Raw genomic sequence first — 23,924 nt, 5'->3', positions numbered from 1 at the left:
TGAGATTTTTTTAGTACAATTGCCAAATGCAACAAACTGGTTTTAGATATATATTACTGGAAGGAAAAAGCAATCCCTGTTGCGTTACTGATCCCAGAGAAACATTTGCATGTATGCAGGTATCCTTAGGGTGCCATAGTTATGGATGAGAAATATTGGTTGCAAAGTTGGCATTTCTGGATGTAATACAGATATTTTGGACTTATTTTTGTTTCTTTGCATGTTTGATATTTTAAAAAAGGCATATGCTACTGACTACGCTTATGCACATATGTAACATGATCACTGCTTGTCCAAAATTTTACTATACAGATAATACCTCCAGAAATTATTTTAGCCTTTTTAATAAATGTTGTTATTGATGTTAAGCTCACCATGGAAAACATCATATATTGTTATGTATGTACTAGGTTAATTATTTAAAGACTGAAGTGCAACATAACTAGATTCTAAATAATCTATTTTTCAAAACACACAACAATCCAAACAATAAAAGTAAAGTCCAAATTAAGAATATTTCATTCTTAAGAATTGTTTAGATTCAAAATAGTTTTCAAGAGTGTACAAAAGATACTATTTTTTCTAGAATCAGCTAAATTAGACATATTACATTGAGAAAAATGTTTCTCATTTCTTTCCTGTTACCTTTGATTTCATTGCAGAGATGTTAACATAAGAAATAGATTGTTTTGTTATCTAATTTTACCTTCCAAAAGACAGAAGCAGTTGAAAAATGTGAGGTTCTTTCCTGTTGGCTTTTCTGAATTAGTTGTTTTAGATTCTAAAAGTTTAGTTCCTAAAGAAGTAATCCTGTAAATAATTTTAATGTCCTCCTCTAGTGCAGGCTCTTTTATGACTCAAGGACTTCAACTCCCAGAATTCCTGAGCCAGCATGGCTCAGCTTGGAAACCTCTCCCTTTCCCCTCAGCATGGCTGGCTCAGGATTTCTGGGAGTTGAAGTCCACGAGTCATAAAAAAGAGCCAAGATTGCTAGCCCTGCAATAGGCTTAGGAAAACCAATAAGGGAGCTGGGTTGTTTTGTTTTGTTTTGTTTTGTTTTGTTTTGTTTGCAAAAAAAGGTTCCAGAACGCCGTTCTGAGCGTTCTATGAGGAAAAAAGCCCTGCTAGCTACACACACACACACACACACACACACACACACACACACACACACACACACTGCAGAATGATTTTCTTGGCTTGCTTGCTTCATCTCTTAGTGATTATGTATTTACCATAACTTTCATTTTTAATTCTTCTTGTCAGAGGAGCATAAAACATAAAATCACAGGGCTGGAAGGGACCTTGGAGGTCTCCTGATCCAATCCCTTGCTCAAGGCAGAAGACCTAATACCATCCCGGTCAAAGGGTTGTCCAATCTATTTTTGCAAATTCCCAGCGATGGAGCACCTACAACTCCAGGAAGCAAGCTATTCCATCGATTACTTATTCTCACTGTCAGGAAATTTCTCCTTACTTCTAAATGAAATGTCATTAATAACCTTTCAGCCATTACTTCTTGTCCTGCCCTCTGGTACTGTGGAGAATAAATCAATCCCTTCTTCTTTGTGACAGTCCCTCACAGAGTACTAGAATACAGTTACCATGTCCCCCCTAATCCTTCTCTTTGATAGGCTAGACCAGTGATGGCAAACCTTTTAGAAACCGAGTGCCCAAACTGCAACCCAAAACCCACTTATTTATTGCCAGGTGCTGGGTGGGGGTGGCTGACTGGGTGGGCATGGCCACGGTGGCTGCAGCCGACTGGGTGGGGCTCTGTGGCCAGTTCACCATGATGTAGGACAGCCAGCAGGCTGTGGCTGCTGACAGACACCATCAGCTCCCCTGTGTTCACTGGCCTCTATGTGCAGGGGCCGATGGTGTCAGGCAGATCTGGAAGTGAAGCTGTGCCACCCATCCTCATGCTGGTGGGGGCAGCAGTGGTGGGTGGGGGAAGGCAGGATCTGGCATGCACCCACGCTCTGCTGCTGCCACCTCACATTGTCTCACGTGCGCCTCTGGGATGTACGTGTGAGATGATATGGGGTGGTAGCAGGGAGGGGTGGGCGTGCACCATAGCTCACCTTCCCCCGCCACTGCCCCCACCAGCGTGAGTATGGGCGGCACAGCTTTACTTCCAGATCTGCTGCCGGCTGGGCCTGGCGATGCAGGGATCACCGCTGCCGCCTCCTGCCCAGCCCCGCGCATTGCCCAGGTGCTGCTGTCCCAAGAAGCTGCGCAGCCAGTGTGCAAGATCCGCTGCCTTGTTGGGCTGTTGAGGCGGGGCTGGCTGTGGCCAGCAAGCAGCCGAGACAGCTCCAGACACCCAGCCTTCCCTCCTCCGCCCCCTGCTTCCCTGTGGTTGGCTGGTCAAGGTGCTCGGAGCAGCAGGAGCAGCAGCCACCACCCCGTCAGAGCCACTGTGTAGACAGGGCCCACACCTGGTGAGAGCTCCTTTCCAGCCATCCCGGGGCTGTCTCCATCCATGCCGATGGGGCTGCACTATGGGAGATGGTGGCTCTGATTCCCCCCTGCTGGCCACCCCCCAATCCCCTGCCCGGTGCCCCTTCTATGCAATCCTATAAGACAGTGTGGATGAGAGGCTCAGCCAGCAGGGGGGCAGCTTTCCTCCGTGGAAGCATCCTGGCCCTTCCGTCCCCCCTAGCCAGATTCCCTTGCCTTCCCCTGGCCAGGACCTGATGACCCCCCACCCTCCTGCAACCACCCCAGTCCGAGACTCCTGCAGCCCTCCACTGTATCCTTTTGCCCCCCCCAGCTGGGACCTCCACCAATTCTGCAACTGGGAGCTCCTGCCCTCACCCCAGCTGACACCCCCCCCCAACAGCCCAGCCCGACCAAGACGGAGGGAAGGCGAGGCAGAGAACCAGTTGTTGAATGATTTGAAACCCACCACTGGTCGCTCACTCTCCCGCCAAAACCTGCTCCTTTTATAGGTTTCCTTCACCCCACCCAGCTCTCACAGCTGTTCCTGGATTCCGCATATGTGGAGAGGGGGAGGGGAGCAGCCCGGCCCTGAGTCCCTCTATCTTACAAGTGGTGCGCATGCCAACAGAGACGGCTCTGTGTGCTGCCTGTGGCACGTGTGCCATAGGTTTGCCACACGGGGCTAGAAATACTTAGCTCCCTGAATTGTTCATCATAATTTAGCATCCAGACCCTTTAGCATATTTGTTGCTCTTCTCTGCACACTTTCTAGGTCTCAGCATCTTTTTTATATTGTGGTGACCAAAACTGTATATAGTATTTCAAGTGTGGCCTCACTAGTGTGGCTATCTCTCTGTTGATGTAGCCTAGGATGCATTGGCTCTTTTGGCAGCTGCAGCACATTGCTGGCTGGCTTAGGTGGTACTCCACTAGGATCATTTAGATCTTTCTCAGTTTCTACTGTTGAGCCAGGTACTGCCTATTCAGTACATATACATTTGGTTTTTCCTGCCTAAGTGCAGGATCTTACTACTGAACTGCATCTTGTTGGATAGAGCACAAAGCTCAAGTCTGTTAAGATCCACCTGAATCTTGAGGTTATCTTGCAAAGTATTAGCAAGTCATCCTAGCTTGGTGTCATCTTCAAATCTGATGAGTTCCTCTTCTATCCCTTCATCTAGATTGTTTATGAAGATGTTGAAGAGCACTGGGCCTAAGACAGAACCTTGACGTACTCCATACTGCATGCTTCCCTCTACGTAGACATAGTTCCTTTGAAGACTGCATACAACATAAAATATGTGAGAAATTTTAGAAGCAGGCCCCCAACATAGCATCTGGGAACACCAATATTCCCTTGATTTCTGACAGGCTTTCTGGCATATAAGACTTTTCCTACCCCCAACTCCATTTCCCCAAAATGAAACCCTGCAATGCTGAAAGTGATCAGCATGGCTTTTATTTCCAATGCATTTCAGCTCCAAGTACTGTAGATCATATAAAAATATAATTATGTTTATATATATATATAAATAATAACAACAGTCCAATGCTTTTTTGCTTGTTTGTCCCCTTATCCAAAAATATTATAAATATAAACCTGGAAAATAGGAAGAGGCTAGCAAATAGGATTCTGGTATATCTTTGTAACTTCTGGCAGATAATTTGTAAATGGGCAAATTAGCTTCTAGGAGTCATTCAGCAAGAATGCTCACAACATATTTTCAAAATTCCAAATGTGCTCACCAATGCAAAAATAATATGGACTCATGAGAACATAGGCTTGTGAAACTGGATTTCTTACACACATGCTAGATTTATTTCAGTAAATACTGTAAGTAGTTGATATTTCAGCTAGACCAAAGCAAGTAAAATTTAAGACATTTGGATCTGGATTAATTCCAGCTTTTATTTATTTACAATACATACCGGTATATCCTACCCTTCCTCAACAGTAGTCATGGCTTCCTCCTGAATCTTCATTTGCAAGACAGACCAGTATCTATGGGTCTAGGACAACTTTCCATGGGACAATTCAACGCTGTATTGTTTCCTTCAGTTACTTTTATTATTGGTCACCCTATATTCACTGAAATTATCATAACTCTTGTATTTCTGTATTGACTTACTTTATTTTATTGTTATTGGCCACAGTTCCATTGAAATTAATTTAACTTTTGTATTTGTTGAATTGTCCCATGTTGAGTTGGCTGCAGCAAGTTGACCATGGCGAATTGGCCACAGCAAGTTGTCCCATTCTGATACCTGGTGCCACGGCAAATTGTCCCATTCCAAAATCTGTCAAACAGTAGTTTTATCTGAGCTCTATCCTCTGAAGAAGTTTCTTTCCTTCTAAAGTGTTTTTAAAGTATTGCCTGCTAATTTATCTGCTTATATCTTTCATCAGTTTGTATTTAATGTAACTATTGCTTTCCTTCTTCTTTTACCACTTTGGGGTAAATTTATTGCTTTTAATAGTTTTAATATTTATGACTTTAATTGTAAACCACCCAGAGATGAGATGGGTAGCTTATAAATTGGATTTAAATTCAATCAATAAACGAAATCTTGCATTCTATTTTTATACAAATCTAAGGGGCATTAACCAATTCATACTTTTCATTTGCTGGACATTTTGAAAATTGTGTTTTCTTATTTGAACAGGTCATTTTTAAACTAGATCTGCTGCTCTGTAAAGACTTCAAGATGAAATGAAAATTTACAAGGTATGTCAATCATCAAGCCCTATAGGCCCATTACAATATGTCTTATTACTTAAAATTGTTTTTCAGGAACATCCAAAGATCATTAATCAAACAAGTAATGAAGCATTTGTGTGTCCAGCATTTTGGCTTGCCTGGGCCACATTGAATGAAGAGGAATTGTCTTGGTCTACATATAAAATAAATAATATAGTTAATGTATATAAATCACATTGCTGTGCAGGTTCTGAGGTTTTGCTTGATAAAAAATACAGGAAACCAGAAGTTGCCTTCAAGCTTTACGTTTTTATTCAGCTGAAGAAAGCGTTCTCTAAAAAAGAGAAAAAGCCCCAAATATCAGAAAAGCCTTATTTTTATACCTTCTTTGATTACATAAGCAATTCACCCAGCAAAGCTGACGCACATAAGTTAAAGACTTTGACCCTTAAGGCTGGCACACTCTAGATAAGGAAGAAAGCAGTAGCAGCTAAAAATGTTCCCTTTGGGGTGTTTCCCCAAGACACCATATGTTCCCAGGTGGGTTAGGATATTGGGTGTTTCCTTTGCTGTCCTTTTATGACCTTGCATTCATGGTTCTGCAAGTGGCCAGAGATAGCAGGGCCATCTGCACATATTCACAATTGATACTGTCCTCTAAGTCCGGGTCAACAACATGCTTTTAAAAGTTTATGATCTTGTGGGGTCACATTATTAGCTGTCCAGAGCTGCAATGTGGGTGGTTCTGATATGCCTGGTTTACAAGAACATGACACCCACAGTAATTTATAGAATAGCTGAGGAGCATGACTTTTGGTAAGTATTCAGGAGACAAGTTCCAGATTATGTTTTCAGATAATATCAGAAAAGCATCCACCCCACCTGAAAAAGTCATTCACTCCAAGCTAAATATGAAATAATTATATAAATACCTTAAAATTAACAAAATGGAATGTATAATAATGCAATAAAACTCTATCTGCCAACCTGTACATTTTATTTATTTATAGATGTCTTGTGGAAGTGAGTGGGGACTTTTTAAATTCTCCTTCAGTGCTATTCTTCAAATATTTCCTACGGTATTTGTTGTGTATGCCACCAGGTGGCATCGGTCAGGCGATCTGATTGGTCAACCTGTCTGGCGGGAAATATAGGACACCGGGTTGGGTGTCACCTGTTTGGCGGGAGAACAGAGCCAGCAGGTTGGCTGACTGCGGGGATGTGGGAATCAATATAAGAGGGCACCTGGGGGGGTGTTGTGATTCAGGGTCAGCCTGTGGGTTTGGCAGTTGGGTTGGACGACTCAGAGGAGGAGGAGGGGGGTGTTGAAGACCTTGCTGAGGGGGTTGAAGATCTTGCTGATGAGAGCCCTCAGCCAGGCCCCTCCCACTTGGTCACCACGGAGACCCAGCTGTGTGAGCCTGACAGCGTGGATGAAGATGACCCACAGCTGGCCCTGTTCAAGGATGCCCGAAGCAGGAGGCAGTCAATTAGGAGTAAACAGAGGAAGGCAATGGGGCTCCTCGGAAGGAGGCAGAGAGAAGCCACGCCCTGAACTCTATATAAGGGGAATGTGTGGGAGGGCTGGTTTGCTGAAGGCAACCGCTTGGATAGTTCCTGTTTCTTAAAGCTCCTGTTTCTTGGTTTGTCTTGTTCCGTTTGTTTTTGTAGTAATAAATTTGGCAGGCGTAATTCCAGCCTCTTGCCTTCTTGTAAAAGGGGTTGTCCCTGCCTTTTCTGCAGGGCCGGTAGCAGGCTGGTACAGAACAGGGGGAAAATTCCTTAGTTCCATCTTGTAACCAATAAAGACATATACTCTGACTGCCATCTCCTGGTCATTGCACGCGTCACCCACAACATAACAGTATTATTAACCTTGTGAACTCTCGAAAGTTTCCTTTTTCCGCTATGTATTCAACGTGGACAGCGATTAATGTTTATATGTAAGGGTGCAGGTATATAGGTATGTTGTATATACCATGATGATGTGTTATGTATGTGAACACTTTGGACAGCAGCCAACAGAATTTCATTTTTAATGTGTGCCCACAGTAAAAAAAAAGACAAAAAAAAGTTATCCCATCCTATCCTATCTTGCCTTAAATGTTTGGAGTTATTTAAGGCAACGATCCTAAGAGCATATTAATTTGTGAATTGGACCCCGTTCTGGAGGAACCGTGTTTTAAGTATAGCAGGACGAGGGGTTGCTTAGCCGCCCTATTTACATGTGAAAGATCGACTACGCCACCGTCGCCTGTTTTCCTCCACCGGCTTCTCGTCTCCTCCTCCTCCTCCTCCTCCTCCAGCGACGCCGGAGGGAATCGGAGCCAAAACAATAGCTCGGAGCCAAAACAATAGCTGGCCAGCCCTCATTTGCCGCCGTCTTCTCCCTCCCTCCCACCCGCGGGCGGGCGGGCGGGCGGGCGGGCGGGCGGGCGCGCCAACCCTTCAGTCAGCTCTCCTTCAAGTTCGAGAGGCCCGCCAATCGTGGTGCGGATGTGTCATCTTTGCCCCGTTCGCATCCCCCTCACGACCTCGGCAGAGGCAGCCAATCAGATCTTCCCTTTCCGTCTGCTTCCCAATGAGAAAGCAGCTCTCGTTTTCCTCCCGCCCCTTCTTGCTACGGTTCGTTTCCTTGAAAAAGAAGCCGTGGTACGCCTTCGTTGGCTGACCGGATCGTTCAGTCGAGCCCGGACCGCGGAGGGCTTTCAAGTCGAGGTCTGGGGACCTTCGTGGCGCAGTAATGCCGGGAGCGTTTCTGCTGGTGGCGGCCACGGGGGTCGCTCTCGTTGTGGCCTTTCTGCTGCTGCTCTACTTTGTCTCGCCGCTCAACCATCCCAAACCGCTGTCGTTGTCCGGGGCTCACGTTGTGGTGAGAATCTAACCAAGTTTATTGCAGAGTTGGGGACTTGGGAGGGCAAAGGGAGGCTGGTAGAATGATGAAATTTGCGGTCCTGCTGGCAGACACTTTAAACCTCTGGTTCCTTTCCCACTTCTTTCTCCCATCCTTTCCCGCCCGTGTTACTGTATTATTATTATTATTATTATTATTATTATTATTATTATTATTATTATTATTATTATTATTATTATTATTATTATTATTATTATTATTAATTATTATTATTATTATTATTACTATTACTATTATTATTATTATTATTATTATTCCATTTAAATCCCGCACTTCTCTGAAGACTCAGGGCGGCTTACAAACTTAGCAGTAGCCTTCATTCTATGTATATGCCTGCTTGTTAGGGCTTTCACACACACCCCAAGCGGCATTATTACAAAGTCAGCTTAATTGCCCCCAACAATCTGGGTCCTCATTTTACCTACCTCGGAAGGATGGAAGGCTGAGTCAACCTGGAGCCTGGTGGGATGCGAACCTGCACTAATTTGCAGGCAGCTGGTGTTACTTAAGGATTAGAATTAGATGCCTACTTCTGTTCTGTGTATTTTAACTCTGAACCACAAACCTATGGTGAACATCGGTTGCAAAACGCAGCCTTCCAAAAGTGGTTTCTGGAATGTTTGGGTTTACTTATAAGTCGAAAAGGGTGTGAATGACCTCTTGTTATTTTTTAGCCTGAAGCGAAATACTGTGCGTTCCTTCAATTCGTTCTTAAAAGAAAATGTTTGAATCGACTAGGATGTTGACGTTGTTTTGATAGTTTTCCTGATTCTCTCCCCCTTCCCCCCTTCAAGAGTCACCATTTTTATGTTCTGTAATGTTTCACTTCGATAAATACTCCAAATTGTAACACCTTTTTATGAAAGAAGCTCTTTATGAAGGAAATGCAAGCTGTAAATCCTAACCAAACATTTCTTAGCCCTGTAGATTTTAATATTGAACACTTCTTAAACTTCTATCTTAAACACAGTGTCACATATGCTTAAAACAAGTCCGTAGTATTTAGTGACAAGTGGGTGTTTGACTTCAAATGACTTTTATATTTGTGCTGTAAAAATATACCTAAACTGCATGTACACAAATGTAGTATATGAAGCAGAGCAGGTATTGCTAATAGTTTGAGAAAAAGTTTTCAGAGCGCATGTAAAATTTTGGTTTTTCAGACATGATGTGCATAACCTGGCTCTTTGAGCTATCTGGTCTGGACTGAGGGATTTAATGTTTTTAAATTGTGATTTAATTTTTGCGGCTAGACTTAATTTAATTTAATTTTAATTTTATATTGGATTGTTTTTAAATTTTGCCTTGTAAACCGCCCTGAGTCCTTTGGGAATAGGGCGGTATATAAACCAAATAAATAAATAAATAAATAAACAAGCGAAACTTCTAAGAAACTTCTAAGAAAATCAAAGAGCAGGAAGAAGTGGAAATTCTCAGGCTTCAGTTTAGTTTGGTTACTAGAATTTTATATAATGTATTTATTGAAGTCAAGTTCTCATGAAAATCGAGCATTTTTATATTGAAAGCTACTACTGCTCTTGGAGTCTTGTTCATTCGGTTTGGCTATGCTTTTAATTAAACAACTGATTTGCATTTCCAATTTATAATCTGCAACTTCATCAGCATATTAATATGTGTGTAATGCATATGTACACATATACTTTTCAATTATCTAATGGATATAGTTTGCAGAAGAAAGTAATGTAGAAGTCAACCCCACACCAAAGAACTTGATTTTTTAGAAATCAATCTACTAGGCAAACAGCTGAGAACAGTCTTTGTCAGTTTTTATGTTTGGAATAAGAGCCAGAATCTCCTCTGAATGCAGATGCCGGATCTTAAGTGAGGCCTTGCACAAGTAATGAGATCTTAAGTAACTACTCTTTTTCCCGATTGTCCCATCCAGACTCGGCCAGTAAGAGCAGCAGTAGCAGCATAAACTGAAATTACTTTGGGAAATTGAACTTAATTTCAGCAGTCAAAGCCAGCAGAACATTGGAAGTAATGTTATTCATAATTTCCTTGTTTAGTCTTAAGGACCGGACAAAATCAAGGAATCATATAAAATATTATATAGAGACTGGACAGCCATTTGTCTGAAATGGTATAGGGTTTCCTGCCTGAGCAGCGGTTTGGACTAGATGACTTCCAAGGTCCCTTCCAACTTTATTATTATCATCACATCATCATCATCAAGGCCAATGTAAAAAACAAAGAATTGCTTCAAACTTTAGAAGAAAACTTAGTGAATGCAAGTAACAATGATGTAAAATAATTAGCTAATCTAATTATGCAGCTGATAAACTGCATAAGTTGTGAGATAATAAGGAATAAATACTAAGAATACCAAGAAATCAGATTGGCATCAAGTGTTGGTCCGAGTTTGAAGTTCTTTAAACACTTAAGTCCATTATATTAATCTTAGATATTGCTACAAAATGTTTGTAGAATTTTGTCATAGGGATTTCATTCTGACATAGAGGTAATTATCAACTTATGACCACAATTGAATGCAAAGTTTCCATTGCTAAGCAAGGCAGTTATTAAGTCATGTCCCCTTTTACAACCTTTTTTCCCCACAGTTGTGAATCACTGCAGTTCTTAAGTGAATCACAGCAAATCTGGTTTCCCCCATTGACTTTACTTGTGGCTGGCTGTGAAGGTCTCAAATGTGGGTCACATTACATCATTCTGGAGCTCTGCAACTACATATACTGGTTGTCAAGTGCCCGAATTTTGATCACTTGACTATGGGACACTGTAATGGTCATAAATGTGTGAAACTAGCATAAGTCACTTTTTTCTGCACTGTTGTAACTTAGAACAGTTGCGAAATGAACAGTTGTAAATCAAGGACTACCTGTACAATGTCAGATCTCCCAAACTATTGTGTTAATATGAATCCGTATAATGTAATGTATTCATTTTTTTCTTTGTGTCATTCATTGTTTTTTTCAGAAGCAAGCATGAATCACTAGTGGTCATTGTTTTGCTGTCAGATTTAATCTGCATTTGTTGTATATGACTAAATCTATTGAAGCCGCCCAGAGTTGCTCAACAGTGAGATGGGCAGCGTATCATTTTAACAAACAAAACAAAAAACCGAGTAATGTGCTTAATTTTCTTCATACAAAAATAATATGCTAATGGTAACAAGGTCTAAAAGCATTTTTTTAATCTGTTACATCTTTGAGATATTATTTTTCTCTATATAGATAGCAAGAAATGTCTGTTTGCCTTACAAAGGTTCTTGGAGGAAAGAAAATGTTCAACTCTGAATATTCCTTTTGAGGGGTGCATTTTGGGGCAAGTTTCTGTAGCCAGGATCAAAACTGATATATTCTAGTATCACTTGCAGTCCTGAAAACTGGTAGGTGGTTGGATAGCCGTCTGCAGAAAGAATTTTAAGAAATAAAAAGCCGATCTGTGTGTTGCCTTATGAGATGACAGCTTTATGCCTTTTATTTTTCCAAGTAACAAAATTGCTAAGCACATTGATTTGTGCTTTAGATTGTAAGCCGCCCTGAGTCTTCGGAGAAGGGCGGGATATAAATGGGATTTTAAAAAAAATAGATGCCTTTTGTTCCATTTTTTTAATGCAAATCTACCCTCCTGGGATTTTTTGTTGAACTGGATTATTTAAAAGATAATGAAAGGAAAATGACTGTAGGCAGGAAAGGGTGTATGGTAGAGATTATGATTCTTTAATTTGGTAACTGTACACAGATGGATTCTTGTATATATCTGTATTGATGTATGGGATACCAGTTTCCCTCTTCTGTATATTAATAAAATTATATTCAGTATACAATGGATTGGTACCCAACAGAGGTTTTATTAGACCAGCAGTGATGATGTTACCTAGTTCAAATACTGAAATGTCTGCAAGAAAACAAGCAAGCTCAGAGAGCACCAAGGACCCTCAGAGGGTTTATTTCTGCTTATTATTATTTTTATATCTCAGTTTTTATTCAAAAGCTCAAGGCAACCTTTGTAATGTTCTCTCCTTATAACTGAGTTTAGAGTTTCCTAGCATACAGGTAATCCTCAGCCTCTGACTGGTCACTTCACTTGATAGTTTGATATTGAGAGTTTATATTTCTGTGGCATTATGGAAAAGATGCTTTTTTGCAATGTGTTATAATGGTGTTTTCATTCCCTTAATTTTAAAACGTGCCATTTTTTAAAGTTGTTGCCTTGTTTATTTTATCTTACTTTCTGAAAATAGCTTTTAAATAAAAATTATTCATTTTTTGCTTCACAGTTTACAAGTACAAAAAACACAGCCTTCTTCAATTTACATTCCTGAAAAAAACTTATGGAGAAAAAATGTTCATGTTAAATGCATATTTAACATGAAACCATTATACAAGTTGCAAACTGTCTGCTTAGATTTTTAAAAGCAAATATCAACCAACTTTATTAAGCTGACTTACATCATTTCCTTTTCAAAAAAGTATTAGAATGAGAATTTGCACCCTTTTGGATGCATTAAGAAATTGTTTAACCTCTATGTTTGGCCTTGTATATAATGGTTCTTTGAAGAAAAATATATTATTTCATTGAATATCTGTACATGTAGGTAGGTGTGGCATTTAAAGATAAATCACAACACATTTCTCAGCCATGTCAGGAACTAAGAATTTCTCTGATTTTTGAATTTGCACAACAAATATGCCTTTGAGACAATCAAATGGTGGACCTGATAGGCATGCTATTTGCCTTTAACCTTTGTCACTTAAAGGTAATAGGTACTTCTTGTTGAATCTTGTATATTAATTTCCAAACTAGTCTAATATCCAATATCACAGTCTATGGATTTTTTTTCTCAAATAAGATGTTTGTCATCATCCTATCTTTCCTCCATTCCACTTCGGAAATTTCATCAGGCCTTCACTGGGCCAAGATGGGTGTACTGCCCTCTGTGGGGACATTATAAAAATATCCCTTTACTCCAGCATATATCCCTTGTGGGGACGGTCTATCAAGTTTCTCTGTTGCTCTCTATGCAGGAAATCTTGGATGACATTCATTTATCCCATTCTGAACAAAACATCCTGGCAAAAAGTATGAAGCTTATTTGTCACTTCTAGTCTCTGACTAAGACACTGATGTATTCTCCCATGTTGTTTGATTTTGTGCTTCTGTTTGTAATCTTGGTGATGCCAATCACAATAAATATAATAAGTGAAGATGGCAGATTACAGAGTTTCCGAAAATTCTGGTGGTAAGATTTTAACGGAAAAAAAATGTAGCCTTTACTGTCTCTTTCCATTCTCAGGAATAGTAAAATTAACAGGCAGCAGAATTTCAAAGTAATAATACTTGAAAATGCATTATTAAAGGCACTTAGTGGCACTAGAATTAAAAAATTGTTTTAAAAAATTAAGCTATTATGATAATCATACACACAACATTTAAATAATCACCATTTTAAAATGGATGGGGTAAGTCTGTACAGGTATTTTTAATTGGTTTTAGACTGTTTTCAAGCATACAGTATATGGATATATTCAAAAATAATCTCATAGACAGGATGTATGTTAGCAGGAAGATAGGCATGCCACAGGAAGTAAAACATGTCCAGTTGTTTCCTACTTTTAGAATATTATAATTAGTAAGCTATTATATTAATGGACTTGAACTTACCTTGAACCCAAAATACGATCTTAATCCATCTTTTGGTTGGTAAAATATTCTTTGAACCAAAAATACTATCTTAATCCATCTTTTGGTTGGTAAAATATTATCGTGTGATTTTTAAAAGATATTTCAGCTTCAACTATTGTTGACATTTTAAAAACCATTGTTTCCTATTTGTTTAGAACCATCAATGAATACTGATTTACTTCTAAAGTCAATGTACAATATTAGGACTATGTTTCAAGAAGTTTTATCCTGAAATCTATTACATTTAGCATTTTACTGTGAGAGATAATTTTGACCTTGATGAATTACATTTTTTTTCTTTTGAACTTAGCGTTAATTTTAAAAAAAGATAAAAGCAAGAATTTAAAGAAATGTAATACTTTCTACTACTAGCTCTAGAACCCCCTCTAAAGAAGTATCCTTCTCTTTTACAGGCCCAAAATATACATAGGAGTTTTGTTGGAAACCCCAACATCTTTTACATGCTTCCATCCTTTTCTTCATTCCAATGTTAATAGATAATGCTAGATAGATACGCTAATTTTTCGTTTTCAACAAGCTCCCAAAAGCATCAGTTTAATTAAACTCTGAAAATATTCAACTGGTGTAAAATGCAACTGAATTTATGTTTTAATCAATAAAATCACTACTTTAAAATCCAAAGTAATTTTTTTTAAAAAAATAAAATCATATGTAATTCTAATTTTTTAAAAATATGGTAGTCTTTTGCTGCAAAAAAAGTATTCTGATACCTCAAAAAGATACTATATATTATGGATTATAGTCAATTTCATCAAATGCATTGGCTGTTATCTTGGGCAAAGAGAATATATATAAGAAGGTTGGAGCAGAAAGAAAAATAAAGAGGGGGAAACAAAATGCACACAGTCATTAGGCCATTTTGGCTGTTTGTAGATCAGCTGTTAGGTATGTCAAACGGGTGACCTGGATGGCACATACAAATATAATGACAATGTACTGGCTCTTAAGAATATAATTGAACCCATGAATTAAAGAGAAACTAAAAATTATATTACATGATGCACCCCAAAAAAGAATGTATAAATGTCAAACATATGAAAATGATAAAGGCCTCACAAAAAAACAAAAATAAAGAGTGATAAACTGTTAAGAGAACAACAATTCTGAGATTAATCTATCCAATTGCTTTGCTTTGTTGCAAGATTTGGAAGAGATGAACATTACAGACCAAAATGAACAAATAGTTACAGTGAGGGGGGAAAGTATTTGACCCCCTGCTGATTTTGTATGTTTGCCCACTGACAAAAAAATGATCAGTCTATAATTTTAATGGCAAGTTTATTTTAACAGTGAGAGACAGAATAACAATTAAAAAATCCAGAAAAACGCATTTCAAAAAAGTTACAAATTGATTTGCATTTTAATGAGTGAAATAAGTATTTGATCCCCTATCAGTCAGCAAGATTTCTGGCTCCCAGTTGTCTTTTATACAGGTAACGAGCGGAGATTAGGAGCACTCTTTTAAAGTGAGTGCTCCTAATCTCAGCTTGATACCTGTATAAAAGACACCTGTCCACAGAAGCAATCAAATCAGGTTCCAAACCTTCCACCATGGCCAAGACTAAAGAGCTGTCCAAGGATATCAGGGACAAGATTGTACACCTACACAAGACTGGAATGGGCTATAATAGGGGTCCCCAGTACTGGGCCGTGGCATACCAGTTCCTTACCTCCACCAGCTTCTTCTGTGGCCTCATGATAGTGGCATTGGGTGCAATGTGCGAGGCGGCAAATGGCTGGTTTCGGTGCAATATGGCTGTTTGCTGCCGGCCGCAGCCATTTGCCGCCCTGCACGTTGCACCCAATGCCACTGCCATGAGGCCGCAGAACAAGCCGGGCAGAGGTAAGGAACAGGGTTTTTACCGCCGCCCGGTTTATTCCGCAGCCTCAGCAGTGGCATTGGGCAGGAGGCGGCAAACAGCTGGTTTCTGTGTGACATGGCTTTTTGCCGCCTTGCGCACCCAATGCTGCTGCAATGAGGCTTGGCCGAAAGCGGCCATGGAACAAGTGGGGAAGGTTCCCCCCCTCACCTGCCCATTCAGCTATAGCTTTGGTGGCTCTAGGCAGAACTGCAAAATTCTCTTCTCTGACAGAGAAGAGAACTTCGCAGCTCTGCCTACAGACCCAGCAAAGCAGGAGGTGGAGCACCTCTTAGAGCTGTACAATGACAATTTACTAACTTCATGACTTTAATCCATATCTCCTTTACTTAAAGGTAACTGGAGGTTCCAGTGGCATTGGGAAAAGCATTGCTATTGAATGCTTCAAGCAGGGTGCTTTCGTGACGCTGATTGCAAGAAATGAGGTAAATTTTTAAGTTTGTTTATTTAATAATTATCATGTTTTAAGCTAATTACAGGTTATTATACAACAATGAATATAAGTCACTGTTTAATTAAATTCTACTGTCAAACTGCTGTTTTGCATATGGAGATGTGCAAGTCTTTATTGGTGGAATTCAGCAGGTCTCTACTGCAATTTTTCACTGTAACCCCACAAAGCTTAGGGGTGAAATGGTTTGAAATCAGCCACTTTACTGCTATAGAAGCATTTCTATACTAAACAGACTTCTTCATTCAGGGTGCTACAAAGCATGAAGCGATATAGTCATAGACTCAAAGAAATTGTGTACAATCCTATTGGAAATTACCCACAGTTCTATAAAACTAAACAGTGGCATGAGGAAACAGCCTCCATGGAATAGAGCCAGCAGAATAAGTACATCTAGTCTCTAGTAAGTCATCAAGGAACATTGCAACCAGTTCCAAAGCCAAGGCTTTAGATGGCATCTTCCCTTGCGGAATGAAACCTCCTGGTACAAGTTGATTAAAAGATTTTTGTCCTGCCTTCATTGCAGTGAGCATATACAATACTCCTTTCTCCTATTTTACCCACAACAACTTCCTGAGTTGGGTTAGGCTAAGAGAGTGACTGGCCCAAAGCTGGCTTTCATGCCTAGGATAGACTAGAACTCACAGTCTCCTGATTCCTGGGCCAGCACTTTAACCACTGTACCTAACTGGTTCTCCAGTTTTCAAGTGTACACAACTCCAAAACAGTTTTATGTAGTTGCCATTTCTTCATTTCAGTCAACACCAAGGCAGCTGAGCTATGAACCATGATGGTGCAGTGGTTAAAATGCAGTACTACAGGCTACCTCTGCAGACTGCAGCAGTTCAGCAATTTGAGGCTCACCGGCTCAAGGTTGACTCAGCCTTCCATCCTTTCCAAGGTTGGTAAAATGAGGATCTAGATCAGACATGTCAAACTCGCCACGTCACATGACATCGCGTGACATATCGGAGCTTTTTCCCCATTGCCGGCAATGGGGTGGGCGCGGTTTCGTTGCGATGCGTCCGGCCCATGGGCCGGCAGTTTGACACCCCTGATCTAGATTGTTGGGGGCAATAGGCTGACTCTGTAAACCACTTAGAGAGGGCTGTAAAGCACTGTGAAGCAGTACATGTCTAGGTGCTATTGCTAAATTGGCAGAAATAAACCTCAGAAACAAGCTCAGGTGAAGTTGTCAAGGCAATGCGCCCTTTTGGCCAGCTCTTCAACAAAGATTCCCTCAGACTCATATCAGCTGATCTTGCTGCAATTCTTTTCATTAGCAACTAGAAATAAAGGTCTAGGAAGAAGCTGGAGCTCTCACATGTTTAGTGCTCCAATATCAGGCCTCACATTTTTGGATAGAAGTTGTGTCCTTTCATTAAAGAAACAGTTATATATATTCCATATATATATATGTATGTATGTTGTTTCATAGGCTTGAAAACATTATGTAGATTCCGGTATTATGTACTTGCTGTACATTATATATTATAAACTATAATTTTTATTTTGTAAGTTGTAACTTCCAGCTTTTTATGATTGAATCAAAGAAGCGCACACCTACTTTAATTGAAAACACACCTAATGATGGAACAAGCAACAATACAAAAGCATAAATAAAGCATTAAAAGTGCTGAAAATGAAATTTAGATAAGTTAAAAATGTCCACTAAAATGAAATACAGAAATAACTTTGCAGTGATATTTATCGGCTGCTACAATATTATATTACTTTTTTTTATCTTAAACAGTATTGGCTAGAATTCCAGCCCTTAACAGATTTACATGTGTGGGTGACATTATGCCATTTACAGACTAATAAATTAGGGATGTGTGGTGCTTCTGAACCAAAATTTAAAAAGTGCTTTGGAGGGGTAAAAGCATGCACATCTCACTATTTAGCATTGCTTAAAGTAGCTGCATCTCTCCCTGGAGTCAGAAAGTAGCCACATGACCCCAGGAAAACATTTGACTTAAGAAGGTGCTGAGAGCATACCATGCCTTCTGCAAAGTTCATTGTCCCACCCTGAAGGTGTCTTCTTAAATTGAACATGTGGCTGAGTTATAATATGATAATGACTTTCAATTAAGGGGTGATTACCACTTCCTTCATTTCTGTTGCCATTGGAATGACATGTCATGTGGATGCCTTATATGAGAATGATTGTTTGCTTCTTGGGAAGTAGAGATCTTAAGAGTAAAGGTTACTCTAGTGTAAACTATTACATCTTAAAAAATAACACAATGAAACTAATGAATACACTGATGGACTTGTATATCGACACAACTCAAGTCAAAGTTCTGAAAATGGGGTTAAGTGGTTGATTCAGTTCAAATTGTCTAAAGAAGTTACATAGTTATAGAACTTGCAATACATTGATTTCTATATAGATTAGTGATATGCTAGATCAGACATGTCAAACTCGTGATGTCACACAACGTATCAGAACTTTTTTGCCATTGCCGGCAATGGGGTGGGCGTGGTTTTCCTATGACGCATCTGGCCCGAGGGCCAGCAGTTTGACACCCTTGTGCTAGATGGTAATTTTTAAAATAATTTTAGAAATGCTTTACTTTAAGATAATTATTTTAGTAGAAAGTCCAAGATGTGCTTATTTAATTCCAGAAACGTCTCTTGGAGGCCAAGAAAGAAATTGAGACATTTTCAGTTAATGATAAACAGGTAAGTTTCCACTTTTAATAATTCTCATTCTCTCTCTCTCTCTCTCTCTCTCTCTCTCTCTGTTTTTCTCACACACACATACTTAGAATAAATGAAGTGTTGTTATCCTAACTATCAAATGCTATAAATAAAATGTGATGTAATAGTTTCCTCATGAGTCATAAAACTAAAGTACTTTGCAAATAATGTCATAGGTAATCTGAAGCTTGTTTGTTAAAGAAAAGGAAGTCCTAAATTATATATATATCACCATGATGCTAGCAGCCAGAAGGTAGAAATACACGTTTATTTTGATAGAGACTTCTAAAAGTTCCCAGCACTATCTTTTCTGAAACTAATGGGATTTGCATCCTTCAGTCAATGTCTTTAAGGCATAGGGAGTTCCCAGAATAATTATATTATTCATGGTAGAAGGTTAACCTATGTCAGTGATGGCGAACCTTTTAGAGACCGAGTGCCCAAACTGCAGCCCCAGACCCACTTATGTATCATCGGATGCTGGGTGGGCATGGCCCATTGGGTGGGTGTGGCCAATTGGGTGGGCGTGGCTGCGGTGGTAACGGCAGACTGGGTGGGACTAAAAAGTTCAAACAATCAATTCCAAATTTGCCATAGGTTCGCCACCACGGACCTATGTGTTCTGTACCAGCCTACTACCGGCCCTGCAGAAAAGGCAGGGACAACCCCTTTACAAAATGGCAAGAGGCTGGAACTAAGCCTGCCAAATTTATTAACATCAAACAGAGCAAACAGAGACACGAACCATGAAACAGGAGCTATTCAAACGGTTGCCTTCAGCAAACCAGCCCTCCCACACATTCCCCTTTTAAACAGTTCAAGGTGTGGCTTCTCTCTGCCTCCTTCCGAGGTGCCCCATTGCCTTCCTCTGTTTACTCCTGATTGCCTCCTGCATCGGGCGTCCTTGAACAGGGCCAGCTGTGGGTCATCTTCATCCACGCTGTCAGGCTCACACAGCTGGGTCTGCGTCGTAACCAGATGGGAGGGGCCTGGCTGAGGGCTCTGCGGAGCCTCAGGGCTATCCTCTGGAGGCTCTCCAACACCCCCCTCCTCCTCCTCTGAATCGTCCGACCCAACTGCCGAACCCATAGGCTGACCCTGAATCACAACACTATGTTTTATCTATCTCTGAAATGAATAACCCATAATAAGTACCACATGTCAGTAGTGTAGGACAGGGGTCCACAATCTCCGGTCCATGGACCATTACCAGGCCACAACATGCCAGCAACCGGTCCGCACAGACAAGCAAAGCCCTATCCGCAGAATGCAGTCAGCACACAAAACCACACCCCCTCCGGTTCACGGAAAAACCTCTCTCCATGGAACCGGTCCCTGGTGCCCAAAAGGTTGGGGATCTCTGGTGTAGGTGGCTGAAAACCTTAGAGATCTTTGTAGTTTGCTACTTTATATCCATTAAATAATTGTGTTGAAATCGGAGAAGTATTTGTTAGTTAATTCTTAACATTCCTTGTATGCAGAATCAACAAGTACAGCAGAGTAGTCTACAGTAGCATATATTGGATGATGACGACATGAGTGCAGAGTAATTCAAGGGAAACAGGGAACCCATGGCTCTTAGATCTCACCGAATGGCTATTTTTCATTATTCACTGATTCATTCATGCAGTGCTTTTTTTGTAAAAGAAAAAGGTGCCGGAACTCACACATGTCATACAAACCACCTTGCCTACCCTACAAGGTTCCATCCAAAAAAGGTGCCAGAACTCCATTCTGAGTGTTCTGTGAGAAAAAAAGCCCTGCATTCATGTATTTCCTATCCTGCTCATGATGCTGTACTAGGATCCACCCCTTCTGGGTTGGACTTCCCCCTTCTCCTTGTTCCCTTGTGTTCCATCCTCCATTGTAACATCTGAACACAAGTCATGCGGACAGTAATCCTGTTACTGTCTTTTGATCTTAAAGTACCGTCCAGACTTCACCTGACCACACCTTCTCTGCTGTAATATTCTTCTACATGCAAAATAAAGGTATTTCAGATGAACCAGGTACTTTACGAGTTCACTATCTGGAAAGGGCCGTTAAATGTGACTAAATTCGCTTAAACAGACCAGCAAGTGTCTTAACAAGGAATTAAATCACGATCACAACATGCTTTCGATCCAGAATACCTACAATTACTCCATCTGCCACTTGCCACCGCAAGCCAGACAGGGACAGCCGGAGGGCCAGGTGTGGCCTGCAGGCCATACAATGCCCAGTTCTGTTGTAGATGATCCGTGCAGCGCATGCTGGTTGGTTTTACGTTGTAATAGTCACAATTTGCCTTATTTTTGGTTTGTTAAAGAAATCACAGTAGCTATGTTTACACTATATGGCAATCCATACTATGTTTTAGAATGATGCATGAACCAAATATGTATGTAAAGTACTGGGTAGGTGATCTTTGAAACGATGTGTTTTGGATGCCAAGATGAATAAAGAAAAAGGGAGAAAACATAAAAGGTAAATATGTAAGTGGACTAATGGTCAGCACTAAATTGGTGATAGATAAGGGTCAATGGAATTCAGGGTGGGGCTGGACTTGGATCTCTTGTGACAACACAAGGACTCTAAACTCCACCCTCCTCAGCTCTGCCTACTCTTCTCCTACATCTATCCAGTTGTAAAAGTATTTACAAATAGTATTCTTTATTTTTGAGTTTCACCTGTGTATAAATATATGTGGAATGGCTTCTGATCATGTATCTAAAAATGCTGTCTGTTTATTAATAGTACATTCAAAGCAGGGTTTTATTTGAGATGTTTGTTCAGTATTGGGGGGGAGGTTGTTAAGTTACAGTTTTCTCTTTCCCTTCTGATATCCTTTTAAAAATAAGGATTTTTCTCTAATTAGAATCTTTTGGAAAACTGTACAAAATTATACATTTAAGTACTCATAGCTGTCTATTAATACAATCCCCTTGCTGGGCTTCTTGATTTTTAGAATGTATTGAATGGTTTACGACAATTTTGACATTAAATTTGTTATTTAACTGTATAAAGAAAAGAGATGAGCTAGCTCAGGCATGTCAGCCTATCTAATCAAAATTCTCACAATGGTCAGCCGTGAATTAATAGGAAGCCCATACATAAGACCCCCTACATAATAATATCCTTCTATTCATTTCCCTAGTAGCTGTTTCCAGGAGACTGCTCAAAACTGCTAGTTTTTATTGACACAATAGTTGCATCCTGCAGGAAATCTTTGTCCTGATAAAATAAAGCTTAGACATTCACCTAATGCCTTAATAACTAGCCAAAATCTGTGCTTGCTACCACACTTGCCCATTTTTCAAACGAGGGATGACCTCAGGATGATGTCAACTTAGTTTTAGTAGTGCTCAAGGCATGAATCTTTGTTAATGATGTTTGTGACTCATCATTGACACACTGGGGAAATATTTATTTGCTAACTACAAATAGTTTTCTTGAAAGTCTGTTTGTTTGAAAGCCAGTTTGGTGTAGAGCAGTGGTGGTGAACCTATGGTATGCGTGCCAGAGGGGGCACTCAAAGCCCTCTCTGTGGGCACGCACGCACGCCTCACTCTTTGGCTAAATTTTTGCAGGAAAAAGCCATTTCTCAAGCCCCTCCCTAGCCAAAACAAGCCTCCGGAAAGAGCCCACTGTTTCAGCTTTGAAGTATATCAAATCTGACACCAGAAACAGACTAATAGATGACCTGAGTGCTGCATGTATTGCTCTCAAACTTACTAAAGTATGAGCCAAGGTTAGACAAATTATCAGCATGCATACAACAGCAAAAATCACATTAATTGTTCAAAAGCATGCCAAATGCAAACTTTTACCTTTCAATAAAAAGTTGTTTGTATCATTGAAAGCTTTGTTATTGTGTTTTTCTTTTAAAACAAAAGATGTTAATGCATGAGTTGTTTTTTTCTAAACTAAAACCTCAGTATTCAGATTAAATTGCCGTGTTGGCACTTTGTGATAAATAAGTGGGTTTTGGGTTGCAGTTTGGGCACTCAGTGTCTAAAAGGTTTGCCATGATTGGTGTAGAGTATTGATTAAGGTGCTTGCCTAGAAACCAGGAGAGAGTTCTAGTACCATCTCAGGCATGCAGACTGGCTGGGTGACTTTGGGCCAATCACTGTCTCTCAACCCAAGCCATCTCACAGGATTGTTGCTGTGGGAGAAATAGGAGACGGAAGGATTATTACCTATGAAAAACTTCTACTGTTGGAGCACCCACAACTTCTGGAGGCAAGTCATTCCACCGATAAATTGTTCTAACTGTCAGGAAATTTCTTCTTAGTTCTAGTTGCTTCTCTCCTTGATTAGTTTCCATCCATTGCTTCTTGTCCTGCCCTCAGGTGCTTTGGAGAATAGCTTGTCGCCCTCTTCTTTGTGGCAAGCCCTTAGATATTTAAAGATTGCTATCATGTCACCCCCCCTCGTCCTTTTCATTAAACTAGACATACCCAATTCCTACAACTATTCTTTATATGGCTTACTCTCCAGTCCCCTAATCATCTTTGTCACTCAGCATCTTTTTTACATCATGGTGACCAAAACTGGATGCAATATTCCAAGTGTGGTCTTATCAAGGCATTATAAAATGGTATTAACACTTCATGTGATCTTGATTATAATCCCTCTGTTAATGCAGCCTAGGACTGTTTTGGCAGCTGCAGCACACTGCTGGCTCATATTTAAGTGATTGTCCACTAGGACTCCAAGATCCCTCTCATAGTTACTGCTCTTGAGCCAGATACTGCCTATACCAGACATGTCAAACTCGCGATGTCGCATGACGTCGTGCGACGTATCAGAGCTTTTTCTCCATTGCTGGCAATGGAGTGGGCACGGTTTCCTGATGACGTGTCTGGCCCACGGGCTGGCTGTTTGACAACCCTGACCTATACTATACCTGTGTGTTTGTATGCAATGGTATAGGGCAGGGGTAGGCAACCTTTGCTCTTTTATGACTCATGGACTTCAACTCCCAGAATTCCTGAGTCAGCATAGCTGATATATGGTATAGGGCAGGGGTCAGCAACCTGAAACAGTGAAAGAGCCACTCGGAACCGGTTCCCTCACAACAGGAAAAACTGGGAGCCGCAAAAAATGTGTGCGCATGCGTGTACATGTGCACATGTGCAGAACAGGGTTTGAAGAGT

The 23,924-nt window shown here is 40.4% G+C and overlaps 1 protein-coding gene across 1 annotated transcript in view; it reads left to right on the top strand.

Moving 5' to 3' along the window:
• The first annotated feature begins 7,821 nt into the window (after positions 1 to 7,821).
• Positions 7,822 to 23,924, top strand: part of KDSR (3-ketodihydrosphingosine reductase) — a 24,035-nt gene continuing 7,932 nt past the window's right edge. The window contains exons 1-3 of the mRNA XM_083360302.1: positions 7,822 to 8,016; positions 15,965 to 16,054; positions 18,709 to 18,765. Coding sequence (XP_083216428.1) covers positions 7,888 to 8,016; positions 15,965 to 16,054; positions 18,709 to 18,765 — 276 coding nt within the window. The 5' untranslated portion in view covers positions 7,822 to 7,887. The remainder of the gene's footprint in view (positions 8,017 to 15,964; positions 16,055 to 18,708; positions 18,766 to 23,924) is intronic.

Source organism: Vipera ursinii (genome assembly GCF_947247035.1).
Source record: "Vipera ursinii genome assembly, chromosome: 3".
Classification (NCBI taxonomy): domain Eukaryota; kingdom Metazoa; phylum Chordata; class Lepidosauria; order Squamata; family Viperidae; genus Vipera; species Vipera ursinii.
This window is presented reverse-complemented; position numbering and strand designations above follow the sequence as displayed.